Here is a 20,274-nt window from a genome sequence, read left to right on the forward strand (position 1 = left end):
ATGCTAGAGTTCCCACTTTGATCATCCTATGTAATGGATTTCCTCACTTGCATCATTTAAGACCCAAATGATTACAATTTACTACTCTTAATTTTTTTCTATTAATCTAATTTTAGATTAATAGTCAGTTAAGAAATTACCGTAGCAGCTAAGGTGCAACTTGTTCTTTATCTGTAAACTGTAAGACAGGAAAGCATAATTCTCTGATTGCAGTAACCATTTCCTGCTAGAATACAGCACACATTCCTTAGAAAATTTACATTTAGAGAAAAAAGTACTTACCCAAACAAAAAAGATCTCCCTCAGGTCTCTTCTTGCTTTTTGGGCTTAAGTGGACACTTTGATTGAGGGAGATGACTTGTTTGGAAACGATTCCAGTGTGTGTCACTTTACAGGATGCATCACTGCCATCAACGGCAAATGTACTTCCTTTCTCTTCCTGAACTTGATGTTGCTTCTCATCATCAGCTTCATCCCCAGAATCGGTGCTTTTGCAGCTGAGGCGCCTCATGCGGGACACTGAGTCCACCTCTTTCATTCGCACCAGGCGATCCATGGCAGTACGGCTTGGGATAGACGCAAGCTTACCTTGCAAAGTTTCAATCTTCTTGGAAGTGCCTCTAGCTTTCTTTTCTGAACTGGAAGCAACTTTGGTTTCATCCAGATAGCAAATAACGGATTTGCAAAACAGGTTTGGATCCTGCTCTTCTTTTTCTAAACGTTTGGTGTTTTCTGAACCTAGTGTTCTTTCAGTTGCTAGATTATTGCTAGCATTTTTGTCAGTGTTTTGGCATTTGCTTTTTTGGGTGGCACTCTTTGATGAATTCTTGACCTCCCCTTTAATGAAACTTTCCTTCAAACCAAGTTTTTCTCTGCTGAAAGATGAATGCTCCTGTTTCTGCCCATCTTTTTCCACAACAGCGCCTAATCTTTCTGCTGTTGGTAATTCAAGGTCCAAGGCATGCTTAGGGGGATGATTTTTGCCATTACTTGAATTACTAGAAATTAAGAAATCCATTGCTACTTCAATACCCAGAATTCTTGTAGCCCTTGCTTGTATTGATTCATTTTCAGGTATTTCAATTGCATTTTCCTTTCCATAGAATTCATCAGTTGTGTTTGCACAGAACTGTTGACCAAATCCCAGATAACTTGGATCCTGTTTAGGGAGACTTTGATTTGTATTTACAGGCAAACATGTTATAGGATCTATCTGTTCAGATTTATCAGTTTTGGGAATAGTAGCTTTACTCAGCCTTGCCAAATCCAACAATGAATCATCCACATAAAATCTGCTCCCATTTACCTCCCTACAGTTGAAATTAGAAATCATCTTGTTTAAGTTTGTTCCACTTGAACCACTTGGCAGTGTTCTCTGGGACAGACTTGATGTAACAACAGGTTCTTTATTTGTACTACTTCTAGCCTCTAAAGATCTGGTTTCTTTTGACACTTTTCCATCTGCTGACCAGGCCCATTTACTGCTGGGGTCCTCCTTCTCTGAAGAGTTCTGTTGACCATCACACAACTGAAGGGTATCAGATTCATGCCCTGCACTCCAGCTTTCAAAGTTACTTTTACCTATTTCTGGTTTAAATATAGGAACTTCTGGAACTACTGGGTTTTGTTTATTACAGTTTATCATTGTCTTTGTGGATCTGTGTTTAGTTGGCGTGGATGGCATATCTGTGAAAAAAGAGTCCTCTTGCTGCTTCTCCTCATGCTCCACACCGTCTACATTGATTTCACTTTCTTCCTGTCCTTGAAATTCCTTGTTCAAACTTTCTAATTCACTTATTGCATCCCAAGGGCGACGGCTAACAGGCTTCAGGAGAAACTGACCAAACAGTTCTTTATTGTCAGAAGGAGCTGGTACATCACCTTTTACCACATCGCCCTTGCCCACTTCACTCTGTTCCTTTTCTTGTATATTTCCATAGGAGGACCCAAAATGTTGTTTTTGTGGTTGGGCCGTGGGTAACTGAATTACCGAGGAGGGTGTCCTTGTAAATGCACTGTTGCTGGATGGGCTGAAATACATTTGCCCTTTAATATTGTACTTATCTTTTTCACAGCCGTTAGGGGGCAAGCCTTGCTCCTTTAATCCCACAAGAGTAGAATCAAAGTAGTTTGCACTGATACATTTATTACTGGGGATATTCAGTTTTGAATCATAAATAAACTCTGAGCCTTTCAGCTCTGCCCTGAAATTGGTTTGTGTTTGCTGGTCTCTGTATTGATCACCCGGCCAAGAACCTGAGTATGTAAGTTCCCTGTGTTTAGCAGGATGAACTAAGCTGGGGTCAGTTGTTTCCTTGTAATCCATTTGCCTAGACAGCTTTTGCCTAGTTTTACTGGTCATACTTCCTGTGAGGGACTGTAGTTCCAAGTCAGTGGAAGAGGTCCTCAAAAGATTCCGATCAGGAAAACCACTATTGCTGTCATACAACCAGGTGGCCTGGTCTATGCCACCTGATAAATCATTGTTGTTTTTATCCGTATCTGATGCATCTGACTCTGACTTAACTGGTACGGAAACCAAGCAAAAGATTGTTTCATTCATTTTTCTCTTTGAATTATGTTTATTATGAGTCCCAGTTTCAGGCTCAAGTTTTTTTACTTTTGTTACAATTTCATAGGCGCTGTCTGATTGTGTTTTCTTTAAAGGAAGTTTGCCATTTGTCTCCTTCTGATTCCTTTCATAGTCAGTTACGTGAGCATTGGTGGCAGAGTTATCTCTTTGGTCAGGCAAGGCACAACATTCCTGATCAGTAACAGTCAACCATCTATTTCCATTGACAGACTCAGAAATTACTTTTCTACATTGTGTAACATTTAGTGAATTTGGTGGATCCAAAAGAACACAATTGTTTTGTATTCCTTTGAGATTTTTGGTCTGCCAAGCAGTGGGGCTTGTTTTAATTGCATTTTCTATTTCTTTCATACTATCTTGCTGAACTTCGTCCTGTGCTAATTTAATGTGCCTTATACGTGGATCATCAAATGGAATGTATTGTACAGAATGAATGTAGTTATCTATGCAATGATGCTGGCCTTGCTTTTCACAAGGAAAATGACCATCTGTACAGAATTCATCCTCTGTTTTAAAGATGCTAGAGGGTGTCTTCTGGCTCATATGACTCCCCTCCACCAAGCATGATGGAACACCGCTGAAGCACACATTGTAATGAGGCCCTTCAGTCACAGAATGATGGTTAATATTTTTCTGAGGTGGAGATTTGTAAGATGGAGGTGGGACATAAACAGGAGGTTCCAAACTAGAGTCCTGGATAGGAAAATCTTGCTTGGGTTCATTAACTTTAGGAAAAAATGAGATATATTCATCTTTTTGTGGGTTATCTTGAAATCCACCTCCTTCCACTGTTCCCCAAGCTTGTTGGTGTAGTTCATAGGATGGAGGTTTGAGTGGCCTACCATACTTAGGTTTTAGAAAATTGTGGAAGTCACATCCAGCTTTAGAGTTTTTGTGGGAATCGAGATGCCCTGTATTTTTGAGAGAAGACTGTAATTTATCTCCACTACCTGAGTGATTCGTATTTGTCAAAATGGGTGTATACACATGCCTCAGGCTCTCGGGTGAAAGAACTCTTGGCAACGATTGCGATTTTCCTTTGTTTTGGGAATTAAGTGCATGGTCTCGTACATTAAATGAATAAAACTCCTGAAGTAATTGTTCTCCATCACCATCTGACATTTGCTTTGCTGACATTTTAGCCTTGTCGGTGCCTTTTGTGCTTAAACTTGGCCATTGGTAATCAGCTGACTGTGTCCAATTCTCATCCAAAATATTTCTCCTCATTGCATTTTCTACTCCTTGTCTTACATCTCTCTGACCTTCTTTAGCATTTTGGAAAACAGAATTCGATTCTGCCATCTCTTCTGGCTTTGCAGTATTACTTCCCTTGGTTTTTGAGTTTCCCTTGTCATTGTAACTCAGTAATACGCTGAAATCTTGTCCTCTTCTTCTCCAATAGGTAATATCTTTTTCTGTCTTAGGGCAAGAAGACCACTCGATTGGTGCTGTACCAGGAAGCCTGAAATATAAAATGTAACCATAGTAACTTTCTTTTGTACTTGTTAAGTACCATTATAAAAACTGAAGCCAATATACACATCCTGTAACTGAGGTGAACATCAACATTCAGTTCATCCAAAATATTAAGTTGACATTGCACAAGAGTGAAGAAGAACCCATGCTTCTTAAAAAAAATGTTCTCTATTAGCCTCTTTAAGGAAGTGAGATCCTATATATCAAAACACCTTAGGTTTGAAATTGAACAGAGCATTAACAAAGCTGAGATTAAGCCTTATTTCTCCTGACAAACCTAAATATTTAACAAGAATTAAGAAGTGTACGGTATGATACATATAATGGTTCAAGTTACTGAAAGGTTATATAATACCAATCAAATTATACATTTGAATTGCCTTGAAAAAAGTATAGGCTGCCTCTTCTTCAGTATTTTTTTTTTTTTTGGGGGGGGGGGGGGGCTGGCAGTGGTGTCATCTAAGTTATAAGGTTTCTTTCTGCAGAAATAGGGAGGATAATTTTCAAAGGGACTTGTGTGAGTAAAGTAGTGCTTCATCTCTAGAAATGGCTTTTTACAAAATTATGCAACCAATACTTGTGTAAATGTATGCACACCCAAGCTTTACAAAATTGCATAACCAATACTTGTGTAAACTTATATACATACAAATTGAATGGCTTTACTATTTCACACATAAGTGAAAGGCATTCCAGGGGATGGAATATGGGCAAGGTTGAGACTTATGAGCATATGTTTTAATTTTAAAAAAGTATGCACATAAATGATAATTTTCAAAGTGGATTTATGTGTATAAGTTTGCTCTGAATATTGGTGTGACTTATGTGCATATTTGCCAGCTAATATGTACAATGCTAATAAGTAGCATTTTAAAATTTATCTGGCTAAGTAGTGCATTTTTAGACTTATCTGGCTAACATACACAGTCTGATAAGTCCAAAAAGCACTCCTTAGACAGACAAGTAACGCTTGCTGCTACTTAGCGTGACAAGTTAGAATTTAGCCAGATAAGTGTGCACAAATGATATACCCACATATTTTTCCTTCAAGTTTTAAAGAGGTACGCGAGTAGATTTTTCATCCATTATTTAGATGTATTTACCCTCTGTAAGTCGGCTTTTATACAAGCAAGTCAGGGGATTTTAAAAAACATGCGTGGCCATGAACTAACCAGTTTTACTAATTAGTCTACCAATTTGCCCAGTCAATCTGCAGCTCATGAAGACTCTCCTGCCTTTTCAACCCTAAGTCCCCCCATTTCACCCAGACCCCTCACCCAGTCATCTTTTCACTTTTAAGATGTTAATGATCTCTTACTCCAGATATTGAGTAGAAGTAAATATACACAACTAAGGTGCCAAATTTACATGAGTTAAATGCTTATAAAATAGCAACTTACTCACATAAATATTAGTTCCTCCCTGGAATGCTCCTGGTTCTCCCCTTTTTTATTCATGGACCTTGATTTACATGTGCATGTTGAGGTCTCTAAAATAACATATACTCGCTTACATGTTATTTTACATGCGTAAGTGCTATTTTTTACACACGCAACATTTGAAAATTCACCTTTAAAAAGTCCATATTCAGTCACTATCCAGACAGTAAAGACAGGAGGATAAACTTATCCTGTTAACTTTGGAGATATATTCAATAGGGCAGCTGTTCCTGAATTATCCAGATAAATTTTAGCCAGTTAATAAGATAGCCAGCTGACCTCCTCGTTTATCAAAATGCACTAAGGCGTTTTTGCATGCGTTAAGGGCTTATCTCTATGGGAAGCCCATCTAGTAACTCAAGGTGAGGTTTAGGTATTTGTGTAGGAGGTTAGGGGCCACTTCGACATTCAATGTGAGACGTACGAACAGAACAATGCTCTCTTGTGAACATTTGATGACCCTCGGAGTGAGGAAATTCACCCAAAGATGAGATTTGTGCAATGTTCTCTCAACCTAGCTTGATGGACTCTGTTCATACGTCTCACATTGAATGTCAAAGTGGCCCCTAACCCCCTACACTAATACCTAAACCTCACCTCGAGTTACTAGGTGGGCCTCCCATAGAGATAGAAATACCTATCTAGGGTCAGGGCATTATGGCTAGGTGCTCTCTCTCTCTCTCGTTCTCTCTCTCTCTCTCTCCCCCCCCCCCCCCAGTAGTTGAATGTAGGAAATATCACATTCTGGCAATTATCTCAAAGTGCAAAAAAAGTGATCACAATTTGCAGTAACTTAGCTCTTCACACAGGTATTATTGCAATAAACTCCCTATTACCATAAAACATGCCCCTTTTCCCATCAATGCAATATTTACCACATTTTGATAAATCCAGGCCTAAGTGCCCAAATATTCATTTAGCTGGAAAACCTCTGAGTTATCCAGTTAAATGCTTCTGAATATAGACCTCTACAGACTAACCTGAACTATCTGGCATTGTCTCAAATGCCTTAATGTATTTATTTATTTATTTAACAGCTTTTAATATACCGGTGTTCGTGCGGGCACATCACGCCGGTTTACAGTAAAACTTGCGAAAGGAGGAAAGTTACAAAAAACAGGGCGCGGGTGTGGGAGCAGGCTAGAAAAAAGGGGCGGGAGTGGAGGGGTGAAGAAAGAGGAGGAAAGGATAGCAGCTGAGAATGTAGAGGAACGTAGCCATAGATATGGTGGAGGTATTTACAGGAGGATGTATTTACAGCTGAAGGACTGCAGAGGTGTGATAACTTAGATAGGGTTATACATTATAACTTATTTACATTATACATTCTATACATAGTAACTTATTTACAGCAGTGTGCGAATACAATTATCTTACGTAAGAGCAATTTCAGGCGGCGTGATAAAGATAAATCCAAGGGGGCGTGCAGGGATTGTGGTGGGAGGGGGGAGTTGGCTTCAGGGGGAAATGTCTACGGGGGGTTGGTTTCAGGGTAGGCCTGTCTGAAAAGCCAGGTCTTGATGCCTTTTTTGAAATTGGACAGGGAGGGTTCAAGGCGGAGGTGTGTCGGGAGGGAGTTCCAGAGGGCAGGGCCTGTGATGGTGAAGGCTCTTTCCCTGGTGGTGGAGAGATGTGCTGTCTTTAGGGGGGGGGCATGTGTAGGGTGCCTGTATGGGAGGATCTTGTGGGGCGACAGGAACTGTGAAAGTGGGGCATTTTCTTGAGCCAGGCGGAGTTGCTTTTGTAGAGAGTGTTGTGAAGTATGGTTAGGGTTTTATATTGAGAGCGGAATTGGATGGGCAGCCAATGCAGGTCTACAAGGATGGGTGTAATATGCTCTCTTTTGCGTGTGTTAGTTAGGATTCTTGCCATGGCGTTCTGTAACGTTTGAAGTGGTTTGATGGTGGAGTACGGGAGGCCTAGCAATAGGGCGTTGCAATAGTCCACTTTGGAAAATATGGTGGACTGTAGGACTAGACGGAAGTCTTTTGTATGGAGTAGTGGTCTGAGTTTTTTTAGGATCTGGAGTTTGTAGAAACCTGCTTTAAGCAGGGACTTGATGTGTGGCTTGAAGTTGAGGTGTTGGTCAAGGGTGACTCCCAGGTCTCTTACAGTGGGGGGTAGGGTGTGGGTGAGGGTGGAGGGGGTTGATGTAGAGGAGGAGACATGTAGAGGTTGCTTGGATATGAGGAGTAATTCGGTTTTGGTTGCATTAAGTGCAAGGTGGAGGTTAGTTAATAGGGAGTTGATGGCTGCTACTGCTACAAACAAACATTCTGCAATACTATTATTTATTTTCCCAGTAAGTTACTATTAATTATATTTGTATTATGTTGTCTGTAGAGTTTAATCAGTTTTGTCAATTAAAGTGTACCTTAAAATGCATCTTTTTATTGTCAACTTGAAATGTGATTTTGCTACTGTTTTATCTTTTTTATATTTTATATTTGTAAAGCTGCAAATGACCTTTGTTCAGATGCTGCTATTCTAATGTTCTATAACTCACTTTGAGTGAATTTGATATTCAGAAAGGGAGGTAATAAATCCAAATAAATAAATAAATAAAATTATACCTAAAACCTTTAAAATTAAATGCATCAGTTTTTCATAAGTATTTTTCAAATTATTATGATTGTAAAAAGCAGTTGAAAATGTAGGAACTGTCTTGTATTATACTCTACTACTGTTTGCAAGCACATTTTCACTACTCTCATATTGACTAGAATACTTTTGATTCCACATGTCTATATCTAGTAATACTGATTTCTGATGAACAAATCATACAACATAGATAACATATCACAGAAATGACAACAGATAAGGACCAAATGGTCCATCCAGTCTGCCTAGCAAGCTTCTTATGATTGTATCTGCTATGCTGTGCAGGTTACTCCCATGTTTCTCTCAAGGGTTTTACTGGGTGATGAGTGTTCTTGAAAATTCAAACAATACTACTTCATGTGCTTTGCTTATGGACTTGGTCATAGAAGCAGTCCTGGGTTTTTTCCCTTATGTCTGCCAACCAATACCCCAGCCTGTAAAAAAATGTCAGGGCTGAAGTTGGTTGTCTCTGAATCCAGTTCTACTTTCCTACCACCTGCTCCCCTCGGTAGACGCAAAGAGCAATGTTGCAGTTGCATCAAAAGCATCAAGGCTTATTGGTTAAGGACTGTAATCCCATGCCTTCTGTTATGGGATTACTATTCTGCTCTGTGCAGGTTACCCCCATGCTTATTAGTTCCCCAGACCATAAAAGTTGGGGCCCTCACTGGTGCTGTCTGAATCCAGTTCCCCTTTTCCCCCCGCCGTTAAAGCAGAGAGCAATGTTGGAGTTGTATCAAAAGTATCAAGGCTTATTGGTTAAGGGAAAGTTACCCCCATGACTTTCTAATGAAATGCTTCTATTTTATGTTTTTTCACTACTACAGGCTGCCTGCAGGGGCAGAGGGTGTTGGGATAAAGGGGTCTAAGCAGATCCCTGGAGGTTTTTACGACTTGCCGGGGGGAGGGGGTGCATTCTCAGGGTCGAGCAGCTCCTTTAAGTGATGGTGGGCCCACAGTCCTGGGGCCATGATTTTGCATTGTGTAGGGCCTTTTGCTACCGTGGTATTTTTTTCCCACAGGATTCACAAAGCCAAAGGGTCATTTACTGTGGGGGGTTTTTGACTCCCATAATATTTTTTTCTAGGGGCATAGTTTGTTATAAAGGGATTTCCAGATCCCAGCAGAACACAAAGGCTCAGATTATCAGAATTACACTTAGTATACATGGCTGTGCATATATATACATATATACACATCTACCGTATATATATATAGATGAATACATGTATGAATGGGGAGAGAGAGATATGTTTATATAGATGTATATATATATATATAGATGAATACATGTATGAATGGGGAGAGAGAGATATGTTTATATAGATGTATATATATATATATAGATGAATACATGTATGAATGGGGAGAGAGAGATATGTTTATATAGATGTATATATATATATATAGATGAATACATGTATGAATGGGGAGAGAGAGATATGTTTATATAGATGTATATATATATATATAGATGAATACATGTATGAATGGGGAGAGAGAGATATGTTTATATAGATGTATATATATATATATAGATGAATACATGTATGAATGGGGAGAGAGAGATATGTTTATATAGATGTATATATATATATATAGATGAATACATGTATGAATGGGGAGAGAGAGATATGTTTATATAGATGTATATATATATATATATATATATATATATATGGATAAAGAGAGAGAGATACACACAAACATATTCATATATATATATAATATGTATGTCATGGCTGTGCAGGCTGATTAAAGGTAATCTCTGGCAGGAGCAGCACAGGACACAAGAGCTGGGCAGCACAGGGTAGGGATGTGAAGGGAACACAAATTTGTTTTTGTTTTTCGGTTTGTTTTTGGTAGATTGTTTTTCCCCACGAATGTCGGTTCATGGAATGTTTGATTCATTTTATTTGTGTGAAAAAATGAATCAAAGATTAAAAAAAAAAAAAAAAAAAAATGGCCAAAAAAATGTAAATGGGGTCTCCCAAGGCCTCCCACCCACCCAGAAAAATGCTGGGGCCAGGATCACCCCCCCCCCCCCCCCCGGCTCCCATGTACCCTGTCCAATGGGGATCCTCCGGGGAGGCCTAAGCCTAGACCCAGGCTGAAGCCTCGGCTTTGCACAGGCTGAGGCCATAGTAGGTCAGTGTGTCCTCAGCCAAGGCCACCGCTTGGACCCAGATCTAACGCTGTGGTCTGAGTGCCTTTAGTAAGTCAGGGGTCTCACCAGACCTGCCTGCCGGTGATGTAGGATAAAGTCAGTGTGTTAAGGAGGAGCATCGCTCACCAGGGGGACAGGGGAATTAGCAGTATAAAAACCCCTGCTGCCATGTCAGCAGGCGGCCGGAGGTGCTGGGATTCTAAAATCTGGAGTCGTGAGAAGTGTGCAGGGCCATCTCCCCTAAAGTGGCTCCTTTGGGCCTGCCTCCCCCCTGAGTAGGATCCAGAGAGATGGAGTGGAAGAGAGGAATTGTACGGTGGAAATTCCTGGAAAAGAGAGACAGGGAGGGGAATTCTAGCAGAGCTGCTGGATCGGTGTGCTGGGAGGTGCCGAGGGAAGGGCATCCAGCCTGGGAAAAGTTCACCAAAGTCCGAGATGGCATAAGTCCCATCATACTGAGACTCCTGAGCTGAGAGAGGAGGAGGAAAGGAATCTGAAATAAAAACAGCGACCAAGCAGGTACTGGAAGGGCCCTGGGAGGAGAAAAGGGTACCCTCCATGAAGAGCTGACCTGTTTTATTGAGAGCTGAGAAGAGACTGTGATGGTTTATTTTGTTTGCTGTGGATTTGGTTGCAGAATTGGTGCACTATCCTATGTGTACTGTTTTTTTGGACTTGTGTTTTGCCACCAGTTTCTTTCAAATAAAGACTTTATTTTGAACAACAGCTTGGAGCGTAACTCAAGGAGCCCCATGAGTAGAAAAAACCCTAAGGGCCTTGGAAACTTGTGTTTTTCCCACCTCTTCAGGTACCCCTAGACAGCCATGGGACCTTGCTCAATCAGCGGTCCTCCCGATTTACCCCCCGTGCCAAGGCCCAGAATGGGATGGGGGATATTTTCTTTTCACGTACATACATCTAAGGCAGTGGTTCCCAACCAGTGTGTCGAAACACACCAGTGTGTTTCCAAGAACATGCAGGTGTATCGCCACACTTCTCAATCCCCCGCTGACCCAGCTGCTCCCCCTACCCAAGCAAAATAGGTCCTCCGCCCGGGCTTAGAATGCTGACAGCCCGGGCGGAACGCAGCGGGAAAGCTGGAGTCAGCAGCACCGGCATGGTCTCTTCTTCCCGCGCCCCGGAAGAGGAAGTGGTGAGCAGCAGGTGCGTGTGCTGGAAGAAGAGTCCATGCTAGTGTGGGCAGCATCGGCCCGAAGAAAAGAAGAGAGGCGCAGCCTGAAGGATGAGTAGCGCAGCTCGGAGTAAAATGAGGAACAACGTCAACCCACGTGGCCGATGGGCCTCCTTTCTCTGCAAGGGCAGAAAATGAAGGAGGTTGCAGCTGCCTTTAGGGTTGGGAGGTGGCTGCTGCTGCCGCTAGCTCGGGGGAGGGTGGGAGAGAGTGAATGAGTAAGCATATGTGTGTGAGATAGAATGTATGTGAATGATTGAGAGCCTGTATATGTGAAAGACAGTATGTGTGTGTGATTGAGAGCCTGCATGTGAGAGAGAGAGCATGAATGTAAGTGTATGACTGAGAATCTGTATGTGTAAGTTTGTGATTGAAAACCTGTTTGTGTGAAAGAGTATATGCGTGTGATTGAGATCCTTTGAGTGAGAGAGATCATGTGTATGTATGATTAAGAGCCTGTGTGTATAAGTAGGAGAGAGATCATGTGTGTCTGTGTGTGATTGAGAGCTGGTTTAGGTGAGGGAGCATGTGAGTATGTGATTGAGAGCTGTGGGCCAGATTTTAAAACTTAGGCACGGGAGTAGATTTGTGCGTGCAACCCGGCGCGCACAAATCTACACCCGATTTTATAACCTTGCACATGCCGAGCCCTAGGGGAGCCCTGATGGCTTTCCCTGTTCCCTCTGAGGCTGCTCCAAAACCGAAATCGGAGCAGCCTCAGAGGGAATTTTCTTTCCACCACCCCCCACCTTCCCCTCCCCTCCCTTCCCCTACCTAATCCCCAAAACCTATCTAAAACCACCCCCTTACCTTTGTTTGCGAAGTTGTGCCTGCCTCCAGACCAGAGTAGGTTATGCACGCCGGCGACGGCCAGCCCGCGATCCCAGGCACAGCAGCAAATGGCTGCTGTGCCTGGAGGCTCTAGCCCTGCCCCCGGACCGCCCTGCCCACGCCCCGCCCCCTTTTTCAACCCCCAGGACATCCATGCGTCCCGGGGCTTGGGCGCGCAGGGGCAGCTTGGGGCAGCTTTTAGGGGGTTACGCACGTAACCTTTTGAAAATCTGCCCCGTGTGTAAATGAGAGAAAGAGAGAGAGCATGTTTGTAAGCATGTGAATGAGAGTCTGTGTGTGAGAGAAAAAGACAGCAAGTATGTGTGATTGAAAGCCTGTGTGTGTAAGCATGAAAAGATTGTGTGTAAATGTGTAATTAAGAGCCTATATAAGTGAGAGAGAAAAAGCACGTGTATATGTGAGCGATTGAGAGCCAGTGTGTGAGAGAGAGAGAGGAGAAAGTTGCAAGCAAACCATCCCTCCTCCTGCTAATTGAAAAACAATCTCAGGGCACCTGGATATCAAACGTTCCCAGGTATGCAGAAAACATTTTTTGTATCCTTATTTTTCATTACTTGGTCTTTGTGTCTGCTATTTTGAAATATTTTATTGGTATCTAGAAATTTTCAATATGAGTTTTAATTATTGGATATTCCATTCATCCGCTGTTTTGAAATAATCTGTTCTTTTTGTTAGTGTGGTTTTACTGCTACTGATTTTATATTTCTTGATTTGTTTTATAAGGATGGGTGATGTTTCTTTTTTTCCACTGCATACAGAGACTCTGGCTTGTTGCAGTTTCCAATTCAGTTTTTTCTGCATGCTTCTAGTTATGCGTTTTGGTCTCTTTATTCTATGTTAGGTGAGGGTCAGCACATGTGATTCAGGTGAGGTTTTCTGCTGGCGTGTAGTTTCTGTGTAGGGCTCTATAGCAGCCTGACTTGGTCTGTTTTCCTAATAGGAGATGTATTGGAGTCTTAAGGCCTGGTGTAATATTTTCAGTGTTGCCTTTTCTTAGGTAAGGTGGTTACTGTTTAAGTGCTGGAAATTGGTGCTGTTTTGGTGTGGGATGTTTACTATTTATGCAATTTCTGTTCAGACAGAATATGTATCTTTTCCTTGTGTCATTCTTATCAATAAACATACTGGACCTTTATTTTTTATTTCCGCCATGAATTGTAATGAGCAGTGTGTCACACGTGTGAGCGTGGTCTGACAGGTGTGTCACGATGGGAAAAAGGTTGAGAACCACTGATCTAAGGTATTACATCTAAGGTAGTAATTTATAATTTTAATTTAGACGAGTATCCATTTTGCATAAGAAATATAAGAAACATAAGAAAATACCACACTGGGTCAGACCTAGATCCATCAAGCCCAGTATCCTGTTTCCAACAGTGGCCAATCTAGGCTATAAGTACCTGGCAAGTACCCAAAAACTAAGTCTATCCTATGTTACTGTTGCTAGTAATAGCAGTGGCTATTTTTTGTCAATTTGATTAATAACAGGTAATGGACTTCTCCTCCAAGAACTTATCCAAACCTTTTTTAAACCCAGCATTAACCACATCCCCTGGCAAAAAATTCCAGAATTTAATTGTGCAATGAGTGAAAAAGAATTTTCTCCAATTAGTTTTAAATGGAGTGCCCTCTAGTCCTTCTATTATCCGAAAGAGTAAATAACTAATTCACATTTTCTTCAGGAAGTGTATAGCTCAAATAATATATCTCTCAAAGTATAATTACTAAGGGCTAGTAGTCTTACACAGATTCATTTCTGCCCTGCAGACAAAAGACAATATTCCAGTACTAATGTGTCTGCAGGGCAGAAATGTTTTTGTATAAATCCAGCCCTGAGCAATTATGCCTTGATTTACTTTGTGTGTTACTATCAGAAGAAAATGAATTCCTTTCTAAATTAAAATAAGCAGAACGATTTCCGTATTTTAAATTCTGTCTTTCTCTTCAGATAGTGAAATAATAACAGCTCTTTCTGGATACTAAGTTATGTCAGTTCCACAGGAGAAAAATTTAAATTGAAGCAAATAAGATATGCTTATTGATGCATTCCAAGAGGTAAGTGGTATGGTTAGTCCTTGGCAAGATAATTCATGCTGTTCACCTTCCTGTCTTACACATTTTGTAACTGATTATCTTATCTAATACAACTCAGTTTCTCTCTGTTTGTCATACTCCCATGTAAGGAGCATGGCACCCCAACCCTCCGATTGCTAATGGACTGGAGGGAGGTGATCAGGTCTCGCCCTTCGAGTTACTGATTGGAGGCATGAATGGTTTGCTGTGGCATCAGCCGCAGACAGCCTTGGGGAACATCACTGTGGCAGCAGCAACCGAGGACAGCAGTGGTGGAGCTTCCATAAATACCCGTCAGCGGTTCTCCTTTGTTTACCCAACACTTGCCTCTGTCAGGTCAAGAAAACGCTGCAGTACCAAGGTGGAAGGACAGTTGGCCAACCTCAAGATGCCAGCTGTTCAAAGATGAGCAACCAGGTTGGCAGTGAAGGTGGTAGTAGGGTCAGGGTGAGGGCAGCAGGGTAAAATGAGCTGCTCAGCAGCCTGAGGCATGTAGTCCAGCTCCACCAAAGCCTGCAAGGTGTAGTTGAACTGTTAGATTCCAATATTATTGATGGGCATTTGATCTAGTGACACATCAAAACAATTCCTGTTAAAATTTTAGTGACACATTTCTATACTGCTCAATGATTTCTTTTTAGCATTTTTGTCAACCAAAAGCCAGTATGTACAGGGAGGGGATCCCATTCAAAAGTGAGGCCAATTACCTGGGCTCCAAAGAATATTTAATTTCTATTTAACGTATTATTTATATGCAACTTAACTAGGCATAAGCCTGCCCAGGGTGATGCATGTGCGAGAAAGAGTGAGCTGAGAGACTGTGTGTGGGAGCAACAGCCTGTATGTTCAGAGAGACAGCATGTGAGAGCCTCTGTGTGTGTGTTAGAAATAGTATGTGTGAGAGAGCTTGTGGGTGTAAGAGTGAAACAGCATGTCAAAGTGAGAGCCATGTGTGTGTGAGACAGCATGTAAGAGCCTGAGTGTGCGAGAGAGAGCGTGTGTGTGAGAATGAGAGCCTGAGTGTGTATTTGACGGAGGAAGGGAAGAAAACAGGTCGAGAAAGAAGAAACAGAAAGAAAAAAAAGACCCCTGTAAAAGGAAGTGGGAAAAGACCAAGAAAGGGAATATGGGGGGAAAAAAGCCTGGGACCAAGATTAGACAGCAAAAGTAAAAAAAATAAAAAAATCTTATTTTTAATAATTGGCATATGTTAACTTTGGGAATGTGCATTACATATTTGAATTTGGTCTTTAGGGCTTTCCGTTTTATTTTGTCTGCATGTTTCTGTTTCTAATTTGTAGCTCCTTATTCTATATTAGGTAAGGGTCTGTCTGTGTTCTGCATGAGTAACTGAGGTGCAGTATTTCTGCTAGCATGTAGTTTTTCTGTAAGGCTCTGTAGCAGTACAACTTGTTCTTTTAACCCCAGTAGGTGGTGTATTAGTGTTCTAGGGCATGGTATAATATTTGCATTGCTGCTGTGTCATAGATAAGGCTGCTGCTGTTTGAGTCTCGAGATACTGCTGGTATGGTATGGTATGGCAAGGTTCTAGGTGTCTTTTTTTGTTTTGCAAGAGTTTGCATTCTCAAAGTGTTTGGCAGTGAAGGCTTGCAGTTACTGAGATAAGTGTGTGTGTGTGTGTGCAAGAGGAGGAAAATAGAATGAGTGTGCATGTGCATGACAGTCTGGGGAGTAAATGAGAGGCATGAAAAGAGAGTGTTTGTGTGTATGTGTGTGTGTTTGTAAGAATGAGCATGTATGTATGAGAAAGAGCATGAGAGTGAATATGCAAGTGTTTTAGTATGTGTGTGTGTGTGTATGCAAGAAAGTTTGTGGGTGTACTGCTACCAATGTTTCCTCTACGGATTGGGTTCCTGTGAGCATAAAATTCATAGGCTTTTTGCATCAAAGAAAGTAGTACTCACAGGATAATGAAACCAAACTTTTTTTTCTCACAGGCAAAATGTTTGCACACAGCAACTCAATCCTTAAAGTGAACATTAGTGCCAGCCCGCAGTATTAAAACTCATGTAAATAGCTCTTTCTCTATGCTGATCTTCCACAAATTTTTAATACTGCGAGGCCTGCACAGAGGAGGCAGCAGAATGGGCTTCAGTGCTAGTGGCAGCGATTGGCTCCTCCCCAATAGCCATGTGGCAGTAGTGACAGTGGCAGCAGAGGAATGAGAGAGGCTCTGAGGTTGCTGGAAAAAGAAAGATGGGGGGGGTGTCTGCCTTCAATGTAGGCAAAACTATGCATGTGTATGAATGGGAGTCTGCCTGGGTGTGTTTGTGTGTGTGTGTGTGTGTGTGTGTGTGTGTGTGTGTGTGTGTGTGTATGAATGAATGAATGGTTGCCTGACTGAGAGACTGTGTATGTGTGAGAACGAATTAGAGCTTGCCTGGGTGTCTGTGTGTGTAAGAATGAATGGAAGTTTGCCTGGGATCGCATGTGTGTGTGAAGGAGCCAGTGAGAGTGAGTACATGTGTGTGATGGTGTGTGTATGTGTGTATAGAGGAGCCAGTGAGAGTGAACGTGTGTGTATGTGTGTGAGAGTGGTCGTATGTGTGTGTGTGTGTGTGCGTGTGTATGAGGGAGCCAGTATGTGTGTGTGTGTGTGGGTGTGTGTGTGTGTGTATGAGGGAGCCAGTAGGTGTGTGTGTGTGTGTGTGTGTATGTGTATGAGGGAGCCAGTATGTGTGTGTGTATGGGTGTGTACATGTGTGTGTGTGTGTGTGTGTGTGTATGAGGGAGCCAGTATATGTGTGTCTGTGTGTGGGTGTGTGTTTGTCTATGAGGGAGCCAGTATGTGTGTGTGTGTGTATGTGTGTGTGTGAGGGAGCCAATGAAAGTGAGAGCGTGTGTGTGTATGAGGGAATTCGGGGAAGTAAGAGTTTGTATGTGTATGATTGGGGGTAGTGGGAAAGAAGGTCAGAGCCTGTGCATCATAGTATGTCTGTGTCTGAGAGAGAGAGAGGTTGTGGGTGTGTATAAGAGCATATATGTGTATGTATGTGATATTGTATATGTGAGAGAGAATGGACATGCGAGTGCGTGTGAGAGAGAAAAGATAAAGTCTGTGTGTCCTCCTAGCCCCCTAATCCTTGACAATCTCAGGGTGACTGGAAATCAAGACTTCCCAGGAATGGACAGCAGGGGCTTTTTAAAATCCTTATTAGTTTTAATTATTGGGTGTTATTTGATGTGTCTACTATTTTTAAATATTTTATTGGTGCTTGGGAAATGTAAAAAATGTATATGACTTTAATTAATAGATATTATTCTATTTGTCAATAGTTTTGAAATATTTATTCTTTTATTAGTATGGTTTTACTATTATAATTGATGCTTTATGTATCTTGATTTCATTTGTTTTATGAGAACCGGTGGTTCTGTTTTTCCATTGTTACACACAGAGTCTGGCATTTTGGGGGTTCCATTTCAGTTTTTATCTGCATATTGTTGGTTCTAATTTGTGCTCCTTTATTCTGTATTTGGTGAGGGTCTGTCTCTGCTCTGCACATGTGACCAAGGTGGGAAATTCTGTTAGCGTGTAGTGTCTGTGTAGAGATCTATAGTAATTGGGTTTATTTAATTTCCTCAGTAGGTGGTGTATTGGTAATATTCACCTGTGCTTTTTCACAGGTAGGGTTCTTATTGTTTGAGTCTTTGGTGTTACTACTGTTACGTTATGATAGGTTTTGAGGTATAGATTTTGAGTGTCTTTTTTGCGAGGTTTTGTGTTAGTTCACAATGTGTCTGGCAGTAGAAGGTATTTGTGTTGTTATTCATGTAAGGTGCTACCAGAATTTGAAAATATTTTTTGTATGATGAGCTGAAAGTGAAACATCCAAGCTCCATTGTTGGGGGAATTTCTATGGATGCACGGTGTGTTCCAGAACTGGAGGTGCAGGATTTATATTGATATTCTGCTCCCTCCAGAATTCACTCTCATAGCCATATAGAGGTAGTTGAATGAGGCTATCAAATAATAAGGGTGAAACTAGCCAGCATTTAAAAAAATTATGCAGAAGACCCTTGGGACTTTCTTATTGCGCCTATTTTTATAGCCAATTTTAAAGCCGGGGGCCATGCTATGGAGGTGCTGGTGATATGAGAAAATGTCATTTTGGCTTGTCCTCCCCATATTCCTGTGTCTAGAGATGCTACTGTTTTTTTGTGACCTTAAGCATTAGTACAAGAAGGATTGGAAGAGGGGGTGCCGGAGAGTATACAAAATACATTGGCCCCCGGTGCTGGAGACCCTAGGTACACCACTGCATGCACAGTCAGCCTTTAGTTATGCTCCAATGGGACAGGAGTGAAAAACTCCATGTTTTGGGATGGTGGCCAGAGAATAGGGATGTGCAGCCAGATACAAATATATTTTCTTTTTTGGTTTGTTTTTTATTTTTTTTAATCAGTTTGTTCTTTTTATTTGTTTTCATTTTATTTTTGCTTTTTATTAGTGCACACTATTTTGATTTAGACAATGTGTGAGTTGCTTCCATAAACAGCCCAAGTCTGTATCACTAAATTCAAGAGAAGGAAGTAATAAAAATGATAGTAAGTACCTTTGTCCTCCTCTCAAAATATGCCAAAACAACATTTAGTAAACTTAAAAGCACTGAAAGTGATTTTCTATTTTTTTTTTAATGTTACTATTTTGATCTCCCCATGAATTGTAAATAGACTACAACCAGATTTGATAAACTGAATATTTTAGGACCTATACACTGAGACTTGTGTTAAAAAATTATTTAGCATGATTGAGTTCAAAATTTTAGCATGCATGCTAAAATGGCTCTGAATGGGCAACGCACAACATTTTTAGTGCATTCACTACTAAACTGTGCCATCTATATTATGCACGTGCAAATAATATGCACAATATCACAGTAAGTGTGACGTCAATATGCCACTCCCACCTGATTGCTCAGGAGTGTGCAGCTCATACTGGTTTGGCATACATACAAGGACTTTAGCACATAGGCTCTTTTGTCTTCCAGAACATACTGTAGGACCCTATTATTGGGATCACTATGAAGAAGTATGGCATAGTTATTAGGTCAGGACCGTGCAGAGTAGAGGAATGTACCATGTATGTCATAGCACTGCTATACTGGTTTGTTTCTGCTTGCATAAAGCCAAGTAACCCTTAGTGTCTGTGTGGATTTTTAGTTTGGATTTAGAGAGATAGGTGCTTTTCCTTTCAGTTCTCTTAATTTTTCTGGCTAAAGGTCCAAAGCCTTGGCTGAGGAGTAGTAGAAAGTAAGAGATTCATTTCCAACTCACACCCAGTGGTTGATAAATTAGCTGTTTACTGTTTAAGTGATTTTTGTTGGTAGTTTGTATTCACTCTTTCTATCCGAGAAAACAGAAAGTGTAGAGAAGATATTTTTCCTCTTTTGAGTTATTTTGGTGCTACTCAGTCTCAGGGATTCATTTGTCCTTCCAGAGGCAGGAAGGACAGAGGAAAAACTGAGCCACCACACTGCTATATTTATAGCAGAATGATGAGTCATGAAAAAAAAGGGGCGGGAGGGCAATAGTGGGTCACATCGCATACTATCGCCCCCATAGCGCCACGGGAAAAGGTATAGTTATTTCCCGCGGTGCTGCCGGCGATAATGTGAAAAACACCATCGCCCGCAGCGCTGCCGGGAGATAACTCTGCCCAAATCCCACCCACGCGCCTCCCCTTCCCCCAATTAGAATAATACCGGCGCATGGCAAAATAATGAATGACCCTGCACAAGAGAGAAGAAAAAGAGAAAACTGGAAAGTTGAAGAGTGAGCAGTGGATCCCAGTTATTTCAAGGGGAGTCCTTAAGAAAGGAGAACACATTTCAGTTTATTCAGGGAGGCTTCACATTCTATT

At 41.3% G+C, this 20,274-nt stretch overlaps 1 protein-coding gene across 6 annotated transcripts in view; it reads right to left on the reverse strand.

The window, feature by feature from the left end:
* The window catches only part of JCAD (junctional cadherin 5 associated), a 178,966-nt gene that overhangs the window by 26,319 nt on the left and 132,373 nt on the right, over window positions 1–20,274 (reverse strand). For all 6 annotated transcript variants that reach the window (XM_029588619.1, XM_029588618.1, XM_029588620.1 and 3 more), the window contains one exon: window positions 283–4,055. In XM_029588619.1, the coding sequence (XP_029444479.1) occupies window positions 283–4,055 (3,773 nt within the window). The remainder of the gene's footprint in view (window positions 1–282; window positions 4,056–20,274) is intronic.

This window comes from Rhinatrema bivittatum, chromosome 2 (genome assembly GCF_901001135.1).
Source record: "Rhinatrema bivittatum chromosome 2, aRhiBiv1.1, whole genome shotgun sequence".
In the NCBI taxonomy this organism is placed as follows: Eukaryota; Metazoa; Chordata; class Amphibia; order Gymnophiona; family Rhinatrematidae; genus Rhinatrema; species Rhinatrema bivittatum.